At 44.2% G+C, this 21,483-nt stretch overlaps 1 protein-coding gene across 1 annotated transcript; it reads left to right on the plus strand.

Moving 5' to 3' along the window:
* The first annotated feature begins 656 nt into the window (after window positions 1-656).
* hpcal4 (hippocalcin like 4) lies at window positions 657-20,807 on the plus strand. The gene is made up of 4 exons (XM_036515542.1): window positions 657-804; window positions 18,808-18,981; window positions 20,001-20,216; window positions 20,591-20,807. Exons 2-4 carry the CDS (start codon window positions 18,820-18,822, stop codon window positions 20,786-20,788), a joined length of 576 nt encoding a protein of 191 aa, XP_036371435.1. The 5' UTR covers window positions 657-804; window positions 18,808-18,819; the 3' UTR covers window positions 20,789-20,807.
* The last annotated feature ends 676 nt before the right edge of the window (window positions 20,808-21,483 follow it).

Consider the following 21,483-nt stretch of genomic DNA (forward strand, 5'->3'; position numbering starts at 1 on the left):
TGCACAAACCTTCTGCAAACCTTCTGGTTCTGCTTCTGCTTCCTTCTGCTTGAAAAATAAATGCATATATATAAAAACATGGACTCTATACATCAGAAATTACAAAGCATGTAGACGTTTAGTTGTAAAATCACTGACTACCAAATCATCAGGGCTCGAGTAAATGGGACGATTGTATCATATGCAAAACGGAAATATGACCTCACATCAAAGCTTGTGTTTTTTTTTCTAATTACTGTACTCATCAACGCTTTGCGGTCCACGCATGGATATCCTCAAGCGTGTTGCACTGTTGGGTTCAGTGTTGATTTCCACCCGGCTCACATAAGCGCAGGGAAAATGCGAACCAGCCTGCACTGTTGCCTTCTCGCACACTTCGGATGGCTTCGACCACCGGATTAGAATCTGCGATTGCGCCTATGTTGGCATGCCAGTGCCAACGTCGCCGGTGGCGAACGCACGACACTCAATTAGCTATGCGTCGCTGGGACTTGCTTTCTTGACAGACATCTTGGTGTGTCGAATTAGAATGAAAAAACTGTGTTGACATTTCTACATGTCGCCGCCCTTAACCAATCAGCGGCCACATTAGGCGGTCCTTACGCAAATGTGTTGGCAAGGGAAACGCAAGCAGCCCATTCACTTTGAAAGCACAGGAAAGAAAGGCAAGTCGGTGTGTCGCTGGTGTTGAGAAGTGCGGTTGGTGTACCGTTTTGAGTAAGACGAATTGTTGTTCGCAAAAAAGGATACACGTGTCAGTGATATATCAAAGCAAAACAACTGGACATTTGACTTTTTTTCTGGGTGAGTGGTTTGATTGATGCTTTTGATTAGATTTAGTTATTACTTTGATATTAAAAATTATATGAATATATTGCATATGTTTGTGATGCAGACGACATGTAAAATGATCTTTGCGATTGTGACTGGCTGAAAAAGCAAATGGAAAAACTACATGTTTGAAAATGTATTTTAGCATTATTTTGCGCGCATATTTGCGTGCTTGTAATTTTGTTTAATTTTGTAATGGAGGCAATACAAGCAACCCGCCGCAGTATTTTCTAACAAAATTGTAGGGGTCCAGGGATTAAATCATGTTCGTAGAGAAACACAGAGTGCACAGGTGGTTCTGATGCACGATCTGTCACGAGCATATTGCGTGTGATGTGTCCATGTGCTGGCATGTCAACATGTATGTTCGCATGATTCAAACAACGTATGATCGCACACGTGTGGACAGCTACGTAAAAGTATAGATGGACATATTTGTAGCCAGAGATTTTTAGCTATGAATTAAGAGTTTTCAGACTTTCTGATTACAATGTCCGAGGCTCGCTACACTAAACATTCAAAAACACATAAAACATAATAACGCAGAGATTGTGAGAGACGCGCAGTGCTCACTCGTTCAGGTTACTCAGTTCTCTGCAGTTTTGCGAAACTGTGAAGGAAAACATTTCACACAGCAGGGTAGACCTGAATAGATAATAATGTTTAAAATTTAGTCATAACAGCTGACAAGCGTTGCTGTCGTTGAGCATGCGTGATCGATTCATCAGTACCTGTGAAAGGCAGCGTTGCGCTGGGCGCCGTGCTGCGCGCGCGTGAGCGCGTGCGACCACACGGTTTGTGTGTGTGTGTGTGTGTGTAGGTGGCGAGGTACGGGGGATTGGGGGCTGTGTGTAGGTCAAATTGAGCATCCTGTCAGGTTTCTGGACTGACAGGTCGCCGCGACCTGTGGACATTTGCTGTCACCTTGGGGTGTGGGATACTGGCAGATGTCCCTGGCTCTTCAGGATACCAGCAATATGTTGCTGTGTTTGGAATGTCACTGTGTGGTATGCCTCAGTGATCCCATGGGCCTGGAGCTGGAACTGCTCCAGCATGGGGAGGTTGTGAATGAATAACAAAGCAACAAAGCTTATTCTTTTAATGGTGTGTGTGTGGGGGGGGGGGGGGGGGGGGGGGGGCATGACAGGCTGATTATGATGCAGGCATGGGGAGAGTTTGGGGAAACTGCAGTGGGAAGCCAGATTATGTATTCGTTTCTCCTCTTTGCCCCTCAGTCACAGTTGGTCATACACCTACATATGGCTTTCCACATACCTGGTACCTCAGACCTTTGTAGTCAACTTATGGGTGTGCTCTTAATGTCACAAAACAACAGGTGCCTCTGTGAGAGGCAACCTAGTCACAGGGCATCTCCCTGTATATCGTGTATGATCAGGGATAGAGTGATTAAGAATGAAGAATTTCCAGGTGAAGGGTCACTGTCACTGAAAATCCACACAAGCTTTTTGGAATATTCCACTTATGAAAATATTGAATCCCAATCCATTCAAGGTGCAACATATGTTTGGATAAATGAACTCCCAGCTGTGTTCTGCTGTGTCCCCTTTGACTCACTGGTGGAACCAGCTGCCATTTGACTGTGCACCCTGTGACCCTTATTTTATTTTATTTTATTTTTGGCTTGTAGAAATGACTGGTTGCATAGAAATGCCAGATACAATTTCTGGTTGAGATGATGATGTGCATGATAATAACAATTCATCTAATTTATTATGATCCATCTTAAAACATGGGGGGGGGGGGGCATTCACTAGATGTTTTGTGGTCTTGCTCTCTGTCCCTTTCCTGAGGGCAAATATTCAGTCAGTGCTCTTGTGATGGACCGAAAAAAATGGATTATGTGAGAGGGTTGGGCACATGAAGCACCAAAGCTCAACGTGTGACCTTTTCAAAGGTACACAGTGAACAAAAACTTGATCAGATCAATTATTTCTATGAATCAATCGAATACCAACCAAAAAAGGGAAGCTGGTTGCCATAAGGAATAATAAAATAATAATATATATTTCTTTTTTTTTTTTTACAAACGTGCACAAATGCTGTGATGTCTGTGAGATGTTTCCTTTGTTTTAACAGATTTTTTTAGTTTGGGCTCTCCTTCAGATCACAGGCTTTTGTTGGGGCAGGTCTTCAAAGCGGGTGGGCGTCTCTGGGTGCTAATGAGAATGACGGGAGGCCGTAGCGATGGGCTGATGCTGTCAGATACGTTTAGTGACCGTATTTATCTGATCCAGCCCGGGGACACGCTGGCCATCAGGGGCAGATTGTTCCATGTGTGCGTAACACGCACAGGGCAGACTGCACCCAGAGAGGGGGTGGGGGACATGGCGATAATTCCTCAGGCGGTTTTCTGAATGGTCCAGGCAAGGCTGGGGTGTTGAAGTAAGCAAGTCAAACATGCTGCTCCCCTGTTAATCTACATACCATCTCCCATCATGCATATAGAGTCCTGCTTTGTGCTATTTTAAGTGCTACCTGTCTGTATGAAGGGTGAGGCTGGATATTTGATTTTTTCAAATATTTGACCATGAAATCACTAATCACTGATCACTGAAAGAGCACATGTTTCATTCATTTTATATCATATCCTAGGTCATTAATATGATATTTTCCTGCTTGAAAGTATAAGTGGATGCAGATATCTTTGAAGTGAGTCATACAACCAGAGTTCCAGACAGTACATGGAGAAAAATGCTATTTTTTCAAGCATTATTTGAATATTCCAGCTTGAGAGCCATAGAACAATCAAATATCAAAGAATTGAACATCACTAGTTTAAACAGGAAACATTTTGCCTTGGGTTATACTACAGTGCTAAACTGCAATGTCTCACCTGCATAATTGAAATCACAATGGTCTGTCAGTAGTGTATTTACCCCCACCATGCTACCCATATGCATGCTGTGAATGTACAAATGTACAATGTGTAACGTGCAAACAAACTGTATTGAAAGAAAACTGCTAGATCCTAACTGAAAGCCGTGCATGCGCAGCATAGAGGGATAGGTCTTATCGGGTCCATGTCTTTCTTTCATTCAGATGTCAGCCCAGATTACGGTACAGTAGATCAAACTTCAGATATCCATGGATCTGCAATGACAAACAGAGACCAATTAGCGGCCCGAGGTTTGGGCAAAGCCGTCAGCCCTCTGACAGCTGACAGGTCTGTATTACATCATGCCCGTCGGAAAACGCAGGCCCTATGCAGACGGCGGTTAACGGGTTGTGTCGGCATTTTTGACTTATTAATGAGAGGAACGGGAGGTCCTGGGTTCACAATGAGTCATTAAGAGGTGGGCTGGTGATGAATAAGAAATCAAAATAAACAAAAATTAAATAAAAAAGTAAGGGGTTGGAAAGGAAAATGGTTTATATTCAGCCATTGTACTCCTGACAGTCAAATCTCCATTCTGCAGCTACCATTTTCCTCCATTATCCTCTAAGGTCTTTTTGTGCTCCATCTTTTCACAAGCAGTAAAGTCAGAGCACAACATGCTGAACTGTGATGTATGGCAGTAAGGGAATCCCTGACAGCATGTGTGAGATTCACAAAAGAAGATGCAGCACCAGTCAAAAGTCTGGAAAAAAAAACCTCTTAGAAGGGTTTTTTCTTTATTTTTACCATTTTCCACGTTTTAGAATAATAGTAAAGACATCAAAACGATGAAACCACACAAATGGAATTATGCAGTGACCATAAAAAGTGTTAAACAAATCAAAACTATCTTATATTTTAGATTCTTCAAAGTAGCCAAAATTTTTTAAAAGTATTTTTTGTTCTTTTTGGAAAGAAATTTATGCATATAGGCATCAACTTCACTATTTATTATTAATTTGTTTAAGAAACAAATTTCTAGGATATAAGCATAAATCTTTAGATCAAAATGTCTGAATGCATTTTTCCCATTATCTTAATCAGGTGTGTCCAAACTTTTGACTGGTACTGTAGGTGAAAATGATCTTGAAATACACGCTACAGCAAAATGAAACAGCACAGCCTTTGAGCACGGTGCAGAATCAAACCAAAGTGCCTCTTGCTGACTGCGTAGATCCCAGTGGCTTTGAACTAGCATCAGAACAACAAATTCCATCCGTGGATCTCACTGAAGGTGAACAGGTCTTGGTTTTTCAAAAATGAACGGGTCCCAGGAATCGATGTGTCCTGCCATTTTAAACACCGAGAGCGCTGCATACATCAAAGGATGCTGGTTAGGCTGCCATTTATCAGCGGAGGTTGCTGTTTAGAAATAACAGCCTCGCTGTGGAGGTGAAACCCAACAAGCGTCACATGACCATAGTGATTTTAGCCAACAAACAAGTAAAATGGAGAAGAGAAGTAGAGCTAAATCTAAAGAAGAACGTCTCTCTGAAATGTCAGGCTCCTCAGTGGGATATGGTGGCTCCAGGTTTGAGGACTGAAAGGGCCTTTTAGTCATGAACCTTTTTTCCAAGAGAGGAGGAGGAGGGACATTGGTTTGGGTGCAGTAAATGGCAGCGGTTAAAATGTGGTTTTGACTGAAACAAGATGTGGGAAAGAACACAGAGATAGTCAAAAATACACAACGACATTACTTGAAGTGTTATTCATGTGATGCCATTGTGATGCTGTCCTGCCAAAGCTCTGTGCTGTGTAATCTCCAATCAATGTTTACTTTCACTACTCTGTAGATATGGTAAGGGTTCCTCTTTCCCCTGTCGTAAGTCTGACAAATTAGCACCTCTGCTCAGGTGTCCAAGGCCTCCTTTGCTTTCGTATTGTTCCTCCCTCTCTCTCTGTCTCTCTCTGTCTTTCTGTCTGTCTGTCTCTCTCTCTCTCTCACACGCCTGTGGTGGAGGAGCCTCGGCTTTTAGCAGTTCACCAGGTGTTTCAAAAAAACGGGCTGTCACACCTCACTTCCAGCACCTTGGAGACACACCTCACTTACTGCTGATAGCGTGCTGTGTTATGGTGATTGATTATACTGCTGTTGGAAACGCTTGTCGCTGATGGTTAAAAAAGAGGAAGGGATACAGGTGAAAAAACAGCTCACACTTTTTCTGCTTTTCCCCTTTGTGTAACCCTATTTTGGAATCACAAATTAGATATACTAGGAGAATTTGTGCCTAGGAGTTACTTTGCTAGTTGTTTTAAGTTAACATACAATGCAATGACATTTTTAACTGAGAATTACAATGATAGGATTATAATGATAATATTATTATGATAGGAAGTATGTTTCATTTTTTGTTTCCTTTGTGAATAGTAGCTATATTAGTCTTTCTGAGTTTAATTTAGTTAGCTAGCTCATTAGCTTGCATGCACAACAAAGAAGGCCACCATCTATTAATATTGTCTGACACACTCTAATGGCTAAAATATCATCACATTACATTGGTCGTAGCTCTGGAAATATCTGTAGCCAGAGCTTTGACAGAGTGTCTTCTGTTTCACTTACTACTCACAACAGTGAGCAAATGCTGCCGTGCTGTCAGCACAGGACAGACCAATAGGGACATGTACTGTTTACGAGGATTAGCAATGATGTGCAAGGCAGCAGGAAAATTAAGATAATTAATGTTGAATAGAAAAAAAGAAGACTGCAAAATAGTCCTGGTTTGTCCATTTATCATGTAGCAGTAAGTTACTACGGAGTGTATGGAAGGAGTAGTACATAAAGTAAATATCTGTAAGGACTTAGACCGAAGTCTTTATGGTTATTTCTGTAGGGAACCCTGGAAAGAGTCTAAGTCTCCACTCCATATAGCTATGGGGTATGCCCGACCAGAAGTCATAGGTTCCCGCCAAGTCAAGGTGAAAAACTGTGATAAAATAAAAGCTCATGACAGTAAAAACATAGGGCCTAACTGTTATTTCGATATACGCGTTTGCAGCCCTGGTCATGCTGCCTGTGGGGCCGCTCCTGTTCTCTGGGAAACAGCAGCTGGTGCTGTAACCATGCAGCTGGCCTGAGGGCACAGTACAGGGAGGGAGACGCCAGGTTGCTACCCTGGGGTGCCCAAAGGCTCCACAGTCAGGTCCCCTGCTCCTGCTCCATTCCATGTGTGCGTGTGTGTGTGTGTGTGCGCGTGCGCGTGTGTGTGTTAAAACACACAGGTGTGACCTGTTGGTTATTCATTAACCTCCATTCATCTTCGTAGACATTTTTATTCGAAGTCCTCACTCCCGTATACTCTGTGAGATTATATTTATGGTAACGATGTCTGTGACAATAGAATGCAACAGGTTTTGCATGTTTTAAAGAGGCTTTAACAGCATTAAGAAAGACCAAGGTGGTGGGCCACTGAAGAAGATTCGCTAGAATCATAAAATGTCTTCATGATGTCTTTTAATTGCACTATATGGCCCACTGTAAATCTACTAAAGTGAGTTGTACATGTGATCACTGTCATGATTTTTAGAAGATACTGAAGGGGTCATCGATGGGTCAGCTAAGATCTGTCCATAGTTTGCAAACAGCTGTAGATCACTGTTGTGTATGATAGAAAATACAGGATGACCTGCAAAAATCAGCCAAAGTGAATGAAAGAATGAATACAAAATATACATGATATTGCACAAAAAACAGAGAACTGCCCAGATTTAATCTAACCAAAATTTTGTTTGTCCTTATCTTGTCCGTATCATTTGTGCAAATTACATTTGGTAAAAATCTTTCACAACATTTTACAGTTATTTCATTGACTGCTGAGCGTATGATAGTATATAAGTATAAAAATAAAGATTCACTTAAATTAGCTTTTCAGACATGAGTATATAAGCTTCTCAGCTTCTCAGACATGTGTAAAAAGTACACTATGGTCCATCACAGCTTACAGGAGGTAACTCACGGAGCCATGGTTTGGTAACCACTGTGAGGTCACAATGTTCCTGTATAGATCTGCGGAGAGCATGAGGAACGGATACACTGAAGCCAGGTCACTGAGCCCATTTCTCTTCTGAGATGAACAAACAAGCACAGACCTGGTAATTTCTGTAATATGGGGTCATATGAGGGAATACTCCTACAGTCTGGCCACCCTGACACTATCACAGCCATTTGAATAACTGGTACGTATAAATTTCACGAAGGGTCACGGAGGCATCTGAAGTAGGCAGCTATTCAAGACAATCGCAACAATGTGCTGTTATTCATGTGAGCACATTACAAGCTTTATGTAAAAAAAATGTGGTTACTTTAATATTAAAGGAAAGTAATAATACAGTCAGTGATGGAACAGCTGCAATGACTGTTTTATTCCCAGAATTGTTTTTGCTGTCTGTTGTTGTTGTGGAGGTGGGTTGAGGGGATAGAGGGATTTCTTAGGGGAACCGTTCTGACATCATTACTGTGGTGCTTAGCGTCATTATCGGCTGGAAGCTACAGGTGCACACCTAAATAGATATCCCTAGTCATGTGGCCTGAACAAGAAAGCTACTACTGAAAGGGACAAGTATTGGGTCACTGGAAGTGAGTAAATGCTTTTGAGGTAGATTTTTTTTTTTTTTTGTTTGAAATAACATGAAAATGTCATGTAAGTCATGGCAAGAAGTAATGTTGCCTTGAATCCAATGACCACTGAGGTCAGACTGCTTCAGGGCTGAAATATCAAATAGATTTCAGTATTCTATATGGAAGGAAGAAGTGTTCTTCCTTGATCTCTGATCTCAGCGCTACTGCCGGGTTTAATAAAGATTAAATCCCGAAATAAAAGTACACCAACGTGAAGCTTCAGGTGTCTGTGTTTTCCTTATGCACAGCAAACAGACGAGTCCTCTGGATCGTCTTCCCAAGCTGGGAGCAGACAAAAAGAGAGACGCATTGCTATAGAAACAGCGCCTGCTTCGGTTCAAAGACTTTAATTTAAAACGGTGCAGCTGGGTCCAGGGAGAGGGCCAGACAGGACAGGGGAGGAAGCCAGAGGTGTGTGTTTGTGTGTGTGTGTGTGTTTGTGGGTGTGTGTGTGTGTGTGTGTGTGTGTGTGCATGCGCACGTTTGTGTTTGTATCTGTGTGTATGAGTGTATGTGTTTGTGTGTGTGTGTGTGTGAGTGTATTTGTTTGAGGGTGAGTGTGTGTGTGTGTTTGTGGGTGTGTGTGTGTGTGTGTGTGTGTTTGTGTGTGTGTGTGTTTGTGGGTGTGTGTGTGTGTGTTTGTGGGTGAGTGTTTGTGTGTGTGTGTGTGTGTTTGTGGGTGTGTCTGTTTGTGTGTGTGTGTGTGTGTGTGTGTGTGTTTGTGGGTGAGTGTTTGTGTTTGTGTGTGTATCTGTGTTTGCTGTCCAACTATTCCAATATTTTATGACCCCTAAATGTCACAGCGCATATGGTGCCCTCTTGCATTCAGCCTTTAATGCCACAATACAGGACAGCAAAAGGTAAGCTTTTTTTATTTAATTTAATTTGCTTTCAGTAAACAGAATAGTGGCCAGCACTGTAGGAAAAACAGAAGTATTGTGACTTTTTTATTTATTCTGGGTTTGCAATGTCAGTTATATACGTACACTGGAGTGCCAGAGAGTGTGCAACTGTCTTCATTCATATTTTTTCATTATCTGTGACATCGCTAATGATCTGCAAAAAACTATATGCTTTGAAAATACATGTAGCCACTTCAAAGCATTTAAATACTCTTGGCTGGATTTTCATTTGATGTGGCCGTGTGAATGAACATCCTGTTTAAATTTCCGCAATGAAAAGAGAAGAAAGGAGAAACCGACACAGTTATTAGAACATGAAGGTTAGGACTTTACACTGAATTGACAAAGATGGAAAAATCCCTGTTGAATTAAATTTAAATTAAAGAATTAAAAATTGTTGCTCTTGTTTTTTTGGGCGGTGGGGGGTTGTCTTGCTAAGACTCAGGGGAATGTGACCATGCCTTGTGCTTCACACTTCAGAGTGGCAAGGCCTCTCCTCTCTGGCTTTCAGGCTTGACCTTCAGTTCACACATGTAACAATCAAAAGGATCTTTTTTTTTTTTTATCACTGCTACAGTTTTTGACGCCAGTGTATTTGATGAAAGGTACTGCTCTCAGAAACCCGCAGTTTCTCCAAAGACTGCATAGTAGTCCTTTGGTGCATTCACTCGCGTGTCACCCCTGTCTTTGGTTTACAAATATTTCTCGACTTTTCTCTTTTGAATTAATTTACTTAGCTGTAATTTTTGAAGTACCCGTGCATGGTCACAGCACTTGTGCTTGAATGTGCAGTGTGTGTGAAGGGCTGCCCTGATGCAGTTGTCCAAGGCTGATGCTGTTGTTGTTGCTGTTCACAGGTCTCTTGGACAAGGGCCTGCATGGCCACTCTGCCGGTTGCCTCGGCAACCAATTATGCAGGCACTGCTTTCTAAATGATAAAATAAGCTCGCACTTCGCGCGCCACATGTTTTCCCAGCCCAAAGGGCCTGGAATGTTCTTTTTGAAATGACCATCATCTCTGCTGAAAAGCTAGGCCAGTGTGCCTGGCTGATCGGCATGTCTGGCACAGAAGCTCTTGGTTGGTTGGTGTTTTCAAGCGTGTGTCCAGTATGGTGTGTAATAGCGTTGGAGTGCTTTTTATGAGTGTGTGACCTTGCTAGTCAGTAGATGGATACACAGCATGTGCCTTTATTTCTCCTAACGCAGGTTTATCTGGGTCTGGCGTGTAAAGACTTTCTCTCGGTCATCATGCTTAATATTCGTCTTTCCCATTTGACGACGGTCCCACTGGGACCCATGACTATGAGCGTAATGTCTTTTCAGTACATACGATTGGTCCTGCTTCCCCCTACAGCAGATGAGTACAGTCACAACTACTGTTGACCAGAATAATGTGACAGACAGGCTCTTCAAATAGGCACAATTCCCAGTTACACAGTTACACAACCGACGAGGCTAAGACTGTCATTCGACAACCTACATCTCTCTTCCTGTTACAGTGTTACTGTCAGCAGCAAGAGAATATATGCTTCTTTTTAAAGACTTCAATGCTGCTTTTAAAAGGAGACTATAGAACATTTATTTTATCCTGATAATCCATTAAAAGAACCATGTAGTAAATGTTAATAGGATTGCAGTAAAAGTGAAGTAGTATTTTTTTTTGGTCATGGAAATGTAGTTTATAATCTAATTCATATTTATATAACTAATATTTTTTTGTCTCAGAAAGTATATTTGGACAGATGGAGCAGTGATAGAGATGTTTTTTTTTTTGTTATCTGCATTTTGGTTTGGTGCCACTTGGCATTGAGAAGAGATGTGTAGTATCACTTTCGAATCTCTGACGGGGCGCTGCAGTTGCAGCCGTGGGGTATGGTGCTTAATCTGAATCGCTTCAGTAAATATCCCACTGTCTAAATGGATAAAAAGTAAGCCCGTGTAAGTCTTACTGGATAATTGGGGTCTGTCAAGCGAATAAATTGTGTAATGTAATATTTCTCTCCGTGGCTCTTTCACTTGTGTTTGCACACAGACGCTCACCCTGTGTTCTGTGTCATCGTGGGCGTTGTGGGCGTCGCGTTGCTGAACGCCGTGCCTCTCCTGACTCTCGCCTGAAAGCAGAGGAGGGGAGGGTCGCAGGGGTGACAGACAAACCCACGCAGCGAATGGAAGCAGCCGCTGCGTTTCGGTTTCTCACCGCGCCCTACTCAAACGCCCGGTCGATGACGGAGGGGGGAGGACGGCTTTTCAAACTTGTCCGACTGTGCAGAACTAATCTGGCCTGACGTCCCTCGTCACAGCTCTGAGTCTCTCTGTCTGGTCTCGCAGCTGTTAAAAGGGACGGCCACTGGACTGACGCAGTCCTGCAGCTGGTGACGGCATCAGAAGCAAACAGGTGGATGAGGCCGGTCGGCCCATTCAAGCTATTGCTCCTTTAGTGGTTAATCAGTCGATCATTCTGTCAATTTTTTTCTTAATATGGTGCTCCCAACCATGAAATTGTTTACGTGGCATTAAATAGGAACAGCGCAAGTTACGATATAATGGATGTGATGTAATGCATAGAACAAGAATATATGTATAAATATGTATAAATGGATAACATTATAAAGAACTGTAACCTATGTAAGTCGCTTTGGATAAAAGCATCTGCTAAATGAATAAATGTAATGTAAATGTAAACAAGAAGGTGACAACTACCTAGTGGGCATAGCATGTAGCCCTCTTCTCTTATTTACGTTATATTTACGTTATTGTCATATAGCAGAAGCTCTTATACAGAGCAGCTTATGCAGTATCTCTCATAAAGTGGCATGAAAAAGTTGCAGAGGACACCGCTAACCACACGTGAATGAGCGTCAGTGCCAAACATAGCGCTGAGATCACAAATGTCTGCCTAGATTGACAAGTTCAAAACAATAGGTACAACTTAAGGACAATACCACTCCAAATGTAAAGCTACTACACACCACAACCATGCAAATAAACCTGGACCTCGTTGAAAAAATCAACCCCCAGGGAAATCTTTACAAGGCAGATTATAACTTGCTTTGTCACACTGTGAAGGGACGGTTCCTTTGCTGTAGCAAAGCCTCAGCGCATCGCATTCAGCGTTGCGTAGTTGCATGCAGGTTTCATCAATACAGCCGCTCTGCGCCACCTGGTCACGGCAAGTTTGCAACCTCCACGCGGGTTTGTGACTCGCAAGGCCGAGAAGCAGGTGGCTGGGAAGCCGCGCTGGATTGACAGGCGAGGTGTGGCAGTGTGCCGCTGGGGTCGGAGCCCTGGGGACGGTCGCTTCCTGTTGCAGATGAGAGAGGCGCCTTCGGAAAAGGTAAGCCAGCAGAGGACACAGGGGACCCCAGCCGCAGGGACGGCGGGGCTGGTTGCTAAGCTCCGCTGATGTGATGCCTGTTCGGTTTTCTTCCCGGCAGCGATGCGCTGTTCGGCGGGCTCCCATCTTCCCCTCACCGCCTCTTTTCTATTTAAACCTCCTTCCCAGCAAGGACATAATCCGGTGGGAAACGTGCCCGTTTTATCCCGGTGTAAAAGAGGGGGGTGACGCTTATCGATAAGTAGGAATATGGCCTCCCCTTGGACCCGCACAAGGCCCCACTTAATTGAGGGGATTTCCAAAAGGCGCTTATTTTTCCGAATACAAACACTGAAGGATTTTCGAGATTGGTTTTCCATTATGTGATGATCTCCCCCGTGATTCGCATTTATTTATATATTTGTTTGTCGGGCCGCAGCGGGTGCGGGTTAATCACATTTTGCGGCAGCACGCCCCACTTGGCGGGTTTGTACGGAAAGTTCAATTTTCTGCAACATTTGCTCCCCTGACAGGCCGATAAATTCGGCTCACCCCAGGGCCTTGGGTGGGGTGGTGGCTTGCTAGCAGTGGGGGGGGAGGGAGGCGATGGTTCTCTGAGGTCCCTGGCCTCCCCTCTGTAATGTCGGCCTGTTCCCTGTTCTGTCCAAGGCCTCAGTAGTCCCCATGTTGCTTCATTAATGGGCTGCTTGTGAATAGAGGTGCCCATGCTTGCCCTTACTATGATCTGGGAATACTCCTCTCCAGCCAGAGCATGAAATATGCTTTAAGCCTTCTCCACAGGGTCACTGGCAGTGTTTCAAGGCCTGACACCCCTTTACTGAGTGTACCTGAATGAATACTGGGGGGATGTGAATATCTGAGTACGCATGCAAAGTCTGTGGTGTGCAAGAGGTACAAAGGAGGCAGAAAACATACCTTTAAGCTGGTAATTGTCAGTTTTCAATTGTTTTTCATGACTATTACCAATATTATTAGCATGCCAGTTTAATTAAGCATCACCCATCTAGAGCTATTTCCTTTTCTACTTAATTGGGTTTAAGACCACTGCTGGCTATGTGGTGCAGAGGTCTTGGAATGTATTTCACGCTCTGGTTGGATATGAGTGTGCGGAGATCCGGCCTTTCAGAGCCAGCACAAGTGCTTTGTCCTGCTATCATCACCTGTCTTTGTGACCAGGACACTGCCTAATGACTTTGCCCAAGGGTCAGCGGGAACAATATGTGTCTTGCATATCAGAGGTCATCTATAATTAATGGTAAGGTTAAAGCAATTTTCCTCTAACAAAAAAGCTAATACAATACAATGAAGGTTTTTTTTGACGGACAGCCAAATTTCACTGACTGCGCAAGTAGTCTCCTGTCAGCATTTTATGTGTATCCACAATGGAGCTCATCATGGTATAGTATAGAGAGTCAGGGAGTTTTTTTCCATTCCCTGTCTGCATGTATGTTTTAGCATGATATCATTACATAAATGGCTGATCCATTGTGATATTTTGAATTAAACACATCTGAATTCAGTGCCAGCCAGTATTACCCTATAACAATGAAGTGTGCAATGCATTATTTCCATGAATAGTCCTTGAATCATGAATACATTATTAACAAAAGGAGCATAATTGTGCAGAATTTGACACAATTCAGCCCAGATGTTTTGTACTACATGTATCATAGATAGGTGGTTTAGTCCTTCAGCTTGACAGGCAGAAAGGTACCTTTTGGTTTGAATCCCCTGCCTATTCTTGGCCTGGTCTGTCTTGCTTTGTTCCCCTGTGTATGGCTTGCTGTCACCAGAGGATTAGGTCATAAGAACTGCTTCATTAGACTTTCCATTCCAAAGTAGAGAGACACCAGAGAGATGGAGGGGGTGGGTGGAGCACACGGCCCGCCTCACAGCTCATCCTCTCTTGTGGCAGAACAGTGAAGCTTCATGAACCCATTAATGGGTGGAGCTACAGTACATTACGTTACATTATTGTCATTTAGCAGATGGTCTTATCCAGAGCAACTTACACAGGTTACCATTTTAAATCTTATCCATTTTATCTGTACATGCTATCCACTGAGGTAATTCTGGGTACAGCAGCAGTGCCCCGATGGGGATTCAAACCAGCAACCTTTCGGTTACAAGCCCTATGCCTTACCACTACACCACACTCCCGCCTAATGTGATGTCCGTCAATCACTATGGACCAAACAGAAGACTTTGGCCACCTCAGCAAAAAATTAATTCAAATCAGCGAATCACTGACAATACATGATTTCTACATCCAATTTGGGGTTTGTGAAGACTCTCCAATCAGTAAGTACCCAGCCAAGGACACAGCAACACAGCACCTCCCCACCCGTCCTTCCTTCTCTTCCAGGCTTCCTGGCAAAAGCAATATGACTCCATTGCAACATAGTTATAATATGTGTCATGGTGTTATAATAGTGTCAAGACACTGCAGAGCAGCACAGTAGCTGCGATTTTTATCTGCGAAAGCAGAATGTTAAATGTGAGGAGGGAAAATCTTGCCAGGGACAGACTGTTCTGTGTTTCTTTGGTTTCCTGAATATGAACAGGCAGGCCTAGAACAGTCCCGCAAGGTAACTCCTCACCATGTCCCCGGCAAGTGCGATCCAGCATCTTTTTAGACAAATTCTCACCTGGAATTGCCTTTCCGCCACGCAGTGCTGGCTTCCGCCCCTCCGCCGCGGGACCCTGGTGCCAGTCCGTGTTACGTCGATAGGCCTGACCCCTGACCCTTCGTCCTGGGATGTCGCACCCAGTCGCCGAGGGCAACGCGGCTGTCTGCCCCGTGGTAACGCTATGGTGGCAAGCGCACTGAGACCGAGTGCGGCTACATGGATGAAGACGGCGAGCGTGCTGGTGCGCGCTGCAGACTTAGAGATGGTGCAGACAGTGTAGTGGATCGATCAGCCAGTCAGGAACAGCAGGGTAGCAACAGGAAAAACAAAGGTAAAATATGCAGAGTGCCATCCTGAAAGCAAAGAGCTGCATCCGAAGCAGCAACAAAAGAACATCAGATTAGCAGCATAAGCCTGCATGTGTGGTTTGTGCCGCAGCACAAAAGTAAGAGGAAGAGGTGGCCTCAAATGCATGCTGTGTTTTGACCGCAGAAGCATGGAAAGCTACACAAACCGCAACAAAAGTATGCCTTTATGAATGCGGGCGGTTCACAGCAACGCTGATAACAAGGAGACCAGTGAGGAATGGCATTGGAAGTGTATGCAGCCATGCGTGATGTTCGGTGGGAAGCTGAAACTGATCTGGGGAGACTATCAGTTTGTCACGGCTGTGGTGAGACACAAGGGAACCTCTCAGTGCCTGATCTCAGAACAGTCTCATCTCAGGGAATACTGTATTACAATGGTCACCTTCATGGTGAGCTTGGATGTGTTCACTGAGGCAGGATTTTGCATAGGAACATTCGTGACCAGTGTAGGGCATGTCCTTCTACTTCCCTTTTATCACTGTACCACTGACCCTTCCATTAGCTTGCAGCTGGGCATCCTTCCAGAAGTTTCCAGCTCAAGGTTTAAATCTCAGCACCCTCTGCCAAGATGTGCAGCCTGTGACCCTTCAACTCCAGAGGTACCCGTTTTATACTAACCTGCACGGGGGGGGTGCTGTAATGTCACAGATCTCCACATGGACTCCAGCAGTCCCATCTTTATAGATGGAAAGACAACATTGGAATGGGTACATTTCTGCTTGCTGGTTTGATGTCAGTTCCAATCCAAGGACAGCCCTGCCAGGGGAAGTGAGGATAGTGATTCTGCACATCATGTGCTAAAACGAAAGACTGAAGGTGGAGGGGGTGGAATCGTCGCACGCTTCAGGAAAGCCTGGATGACGGCAGCTGAATGGAACTACTTTGTCTTGTGTGGTCAACGGATCAAAATCCTTCTGCTCCCTAAGCAGAAATGCGCCTACACAAGAAGGCACTTGCTTTGAAAGAAAGTGGGAGAATCACTTGCGTTCCCAGAAAGTGAGCAATACCCAAGGAAAAGTTTAGCTCAGAACAATTGCACTCATAATGACAATGTGACCTTTTGTCTGAAAAAAGATGGAGGCACAGGTTAATGCTGCAAAGTTTAATGTGCTTTGCTTGTGATCCATTTCACAATTTATTTTTGTCCAGTTTTTAATCTTGCTAAACAATATGAAATTGAACTGCTGAAATTACAGTTTGTCATTCCCTACAGGGACAAAGAGTCAAGAAGTCTGACATCTCTGTCTAAAGACTGTTTTGTATCACAGGCATAATCGGAAAATCAGCGCAGAGTAAAGTAATGTTTTGATGGAATCCACTGATTCCGTTTGTTACCTTTTCATATGCTTAGCAAACACCCTTATCTAAGCCAGCTCACATAGTTTCAATTATCCACTTCGCAAGCTGGATGTTTACCAGGGCAATTCACATTAAGCACATTGCTCAAGGCTACCGTGACAGAGCCTTGCTTAGGAATCAAATTTGTAACCTTTGGGTCCCAGGTCCTTGACCACCAGGCTGTGCTTCATAGCTGGCAGCTTAAGCTGTACCTTCAGAGTCTCATAGCGCTGTGACTCGGGCTAGCGGGAGCCTGGCAGGATTGTCAGCTCAAGTCAAGGTCTGCCTGCCGAAAGGCGGTTTCCTCCCCACTCTGTGGTCCCGGGGGAAAGGGAGCCTTCCGCACGGGAGTCAGCAGGTCCTTCCGCCAGGACCTGTCCCACTGCATTGATGTCACACGGGAGCGCTGGTCTCTGGGGGAATGCACTGTGCTACACCAGGGCTGAAATGCACTGTGGCAGCAGGTATAATAAAATATAGTGTGTTGCCCTACCGTTGCCAGGTCCACAATCTGCCACATTAATGCCTCATGTGAACAACTCCACTTTTCCACTGTATTCACAGCAAGACAATGAAATGAATTCCAGTTCATAACAAAAAAAAAAAGATTGATGTTGGCAGTTTATTGTAGTGTTTACCTACCCGGATGATACAAGACCCTCAGACACTGTCCTGCATAGACCTGCTGGTGGTGGATGCCTTGATTCACAAAGCAGCCGTTGTTTCAAATTAGAAGTCCTCTGGCTCAGCCGTTATTTAGGATTACTTTCTGAGAGCTGGATGATATGTTGATCATCCATGTGTGATATGCCAGTAGTGAAGCGCAGAGACTCTTATTGTGGTCTTTTTGCAGTTCTCCCACATATCTCCATTCGCTTCTGAGCACATGGTGCTGCCATCCCGCGCAGCTGATTTACAGTCAGGCTAAAGCCTCTTACACACCAACCCGACTTTAACCAACAGGCAGAGCATGGCCCAGTTCTGAACAAATAGTGCCGGTGGTTTATGGAGTGCACTGCACAACAGAAAAGCAATGCTCGGCTACAGCGGTAGTCATTGAATGGACACACTGCAGTTAGCAAGCAGTATGAGCCTGTGAGTTCTGATTTTAAAATGGGATTCTTAAGTTCTTCAGGCAGGTTGATATGAAGATGAAGAGGTCAGCTAATATATACACCATACCCAGACTCGTGACCGTGTCATTTTGAGTTATTGTGTTAAGCAGTGCAGGGTTGAATTTCCTAACTTCTGACTATAGTTCACTTTAAGCTTAAAATCTATTTTCTGTTTGTGAAAGGAGTGAGTATATTATTACTGATCGCATAGAAGAAAATATTAGAAAACAGCATTTCTCAATCCATCAACCAGTCAGGGCTGTGACTGTGCAGTGGAGCCAAGATGGTATGTTACCATTAGGGAAACAAACCTGTAGTTTATAATGTCAAATAAAGTACAGGGTAGTGCTGGCATGAAGAAAAACATAAAAACTCACCAGTTCTTCCGAGTGCGTTTGCAGTGTGTTGGACAGCAGATTTTTGTGGTGTTCCTGTTCTGATTGCTTTGTTTGCTCCTGTCTGTCTTCCTACTGATCAACCAAAGTGTCCTCCCTCCCGTGGGCTCAGAGTCTTGCTATTGTTAATACAATGTGTGACTGTGTGGCCAAAAATAAATCAATAGAAAAAGATGTCAGAGTTACAGCGACAAAAGAGCTGAATTTGGTGGCTATGAAGATGCCGAGGAATAGACTTTTCATGATGACCTTCTTGCAACGTTTTGTACTGTCCAGTAATCCAGTGATGTTCTTTGAGGCAGGGCAATCACATAGTTTGTTTGAGGGTTGCATATCTCAGCGTCTCTGGTGACCCCCGATTGTTCTGTCCCCTGCTCCTGTAGTGCTGAAGAGCAATGGGGAAACACAACAGTAAGCTGGCCCCGGAGGTCCTGGACGACCTGACCAAGAGCACGGAGTTCAACGAGGCCGAGCTCAAGCAGTGGTACAAGGGCTTCCTGAAGGACTGCCCCTCCGGCATCCTCAACCTGGAGGAGTTCCAGCAGCTCTATGTAAAGGTGAGGGGCCGCTATGGGGCGGCTGAAGGGGCATCTGGGAGCCTCCGGTGGGCGGATAAGTCCTTCACAGCACAGCCCACAGCCACCTGAACAGTCTAGCCAACAACGGCATCAAGGCTACAGTGTTATTAATGACAGCACTACCTTATTAGGGCAGCAGTGTAGCCTAGTGGTAAGGAGCAGGGCCTGTAATCAAAAGGTTGCCGGTTCAGTTCCCTGCTGGGTCACTGCTGTTGTACCGATGGGCAAGGTAATCAACCCAGAATTGTCTCAGTAAACATCCAACTGTATAAATGGACAAAATTGTAAGTTGTAGTGTAATGCACATTGGTTCTGCACTTTGGCAGAGGAATTCCAAAAAACACTTTCACTTTAGAAGCTATACAGAGCCATAGTTTTAGCAAAAGCATGTTCAAAGCAGCACAGAAAAACCAGTCAAACAGCCTGGGCTTCTGTCTCACTGAAAGTAGGCAAGAGGCAACTCGTGCAATTCACTGAACCCTCAACAGTAAATGAGAACATGAAAGGACGCAGTAGAAGGTCAAGCGATGCCCCTTGTGAATCCATACATCAACTGGCAGCCTGATAATGTATTCACTGGGTTATGCTGGCCTGTGATTCATTGCTTTGATAGTGTCAGCTGATGCAAAGCCTGCTCTTTCCTTTCCTACATTTACAAAACCTATTAACATGCTGGGGTGTGGGTGGGTTTAAAAACTGCTAAATATGAGTGGGGTGGAACAGTATGGGAGAGCTGGTACACATTACATATATACGAACTGTTCATGTACTACTGCTGTAGTTATACAAAGTGTAAAAAATCTAGCACTGAAGTGCATTATATTGAATGTGAAATATTCTGAATAATGGTATGCTGAAAAATGCAATACTGAACTGAACTGAAGGTTATACCCTGAAGAGGGGTGTTGGTGGTGGGTTTAAAAAAAAACCTTTTGAACACATAGACAGAAAAGATTGTTTTGCAAACCTTGCGGCTGTTGGTTTTGTCCATTTCGTAGTTCTTCCCGTATGGCGACGCCTCCAAGTTTGCTCAGCATGCCTTCCGGACGTTTGACAAGAACGGGGACGGCACCATCGACTTTCGGGAGTTCATCTGTGCCCTGTCCATCACCTCACGGGGCAGCTTCGAGCAGAAACTCAACTGGGCCTTCAACATGTATGACCTGGATGGAGACGGCAAGATTACACGCATGGAGATGCTGGAGATCATAGAGGTGAAGCCCTGTGTGTGTGTGTGTGTGACTGTGTGTGTGTGTGTTTGCGCATGTGTGTGTAGGGGTACAATACATTTAACACAGCATCATTACATGGCCACATTGCTTTTATTCTTTGATAATTCATACTTCAGACATACTGAATACTGTAGTGCAACAGTAATGTCATAATAATAGTAATAAAATAATGGGATAGGATGATTACCTAATGCTTATAAACCTTTTTGGAAATGTGTGTTTTTTCTTATAAGACCATGGTAAGGTGGACCAGTTAAGTGGATGTGTAAGCATGTTCTGGTGTAGAGAGGTCCTCCACTCAAGACAACACTTCACTCCTCTTCCCACCCACTCACCCCGGTATCTGTATCTCACAGGCAATTTACAAAATGGTCGGCACGGTGATCATGATGCGTATGAATGAGGACGGCCTGACCCCTCAGCAACGCGTGGACAAGATCTTCAGCAAAATGGACAAGGACCACAATGACGAAATCACGCTGGAGGAGTTCAAGGAGGCGGCCAAAAGTGACCCCTCCATCGTCCTGCTCTTGCAGTGCGATATGCAGAAGTAGGGGGGAGAGGAACAGGAAGGAGAAGGGGGGGGGGGGGGTGGAGAGAGCCGGGGGGGAAGGGGGGAGAAGGTAAGGGAAAGAAAGAGAAAGGGATAAGGTGAGGGTGAAGTCATGACAGAGCAAAGAAGAGATAAGACTGAGAGACAAAAAAGGGGAGAGGGGAGAGAGAGACCCCCTGTAATTGTAGTCCTTTTCCTCTAGCTGTCAGGTTGTGAATTGAGCTGCTGAATCTGCAAGGTTTCTATATGGTTTGATTTGACACCAGGCCTGGCCACATTACAGAACCTCTTTAGAGCTGATGAATTATTAAAATAGGACACTGTTAGTCCAGGACACACTGGTAAAGTCACCTTTATTATTGAGATATTTAGACACCTGTGCTCATTGATGTGATAGAAATTCACTATCAGCTGCAAACAAGTTGTTCCTTCAAGATTTCTTTTGTGCCATTTCCAAATGCAATCAGCAATTAAGTGACACTTGCCCTCAACATCAGTCAAGGGCAGTTTATAAGGAGAGAAAGCATTATGTCAGCTTGCTTTTGCTAATCATTTCTTGCAATTAAAGAATTTGATTGGCTGTTAGGATTGGTCCCTCTATCTGTCAAGTAAGCCCTGTCAGACCTGCCTCTCACTTTAACAGTGTGACAGCTAGTGGAAAACAGTGCGGAGTTCTTTTCTGAACAAAAATCAATT

The sequence above is a fragment of the Megalops cyprinoides genome, chromosome 21, assembly GCF_013368585.1.
Source record: "Megalops cyprinoides isolate fMegCyp1 chromosome 21, fMegCyp1.pri, whole genome shotgun sequence".
NCBI lineage: Eukaryota > Metazoa > Chordata > Actinopteri > Elopiformes > Megalopidae > Megalops > Megalops cyprinoides.

Coding starts and splice junctions, on each gene's coding strand:
- hpcal4 (XM_036515542.1), top strand. CDS start 18,820: ATGGGGAAACACAACAGTAAGCTGGCCCCGGAGGTCCTGGACGACCTG. Junction 18,982..20,000: donor TCCAGCAGCTCTATGTAAAG/GTGAGGGGCCGC, acceptor TCCATTTCGTAG/TTCTTCCCGTATGGCGACGC. Junction 20,217..20,590: donor AGATGCTGGAGATCATAGAG/GTGAAGCCCTGT, acceptor TGTATCTCACAG/GCAATTTACAAAATGGTCGG.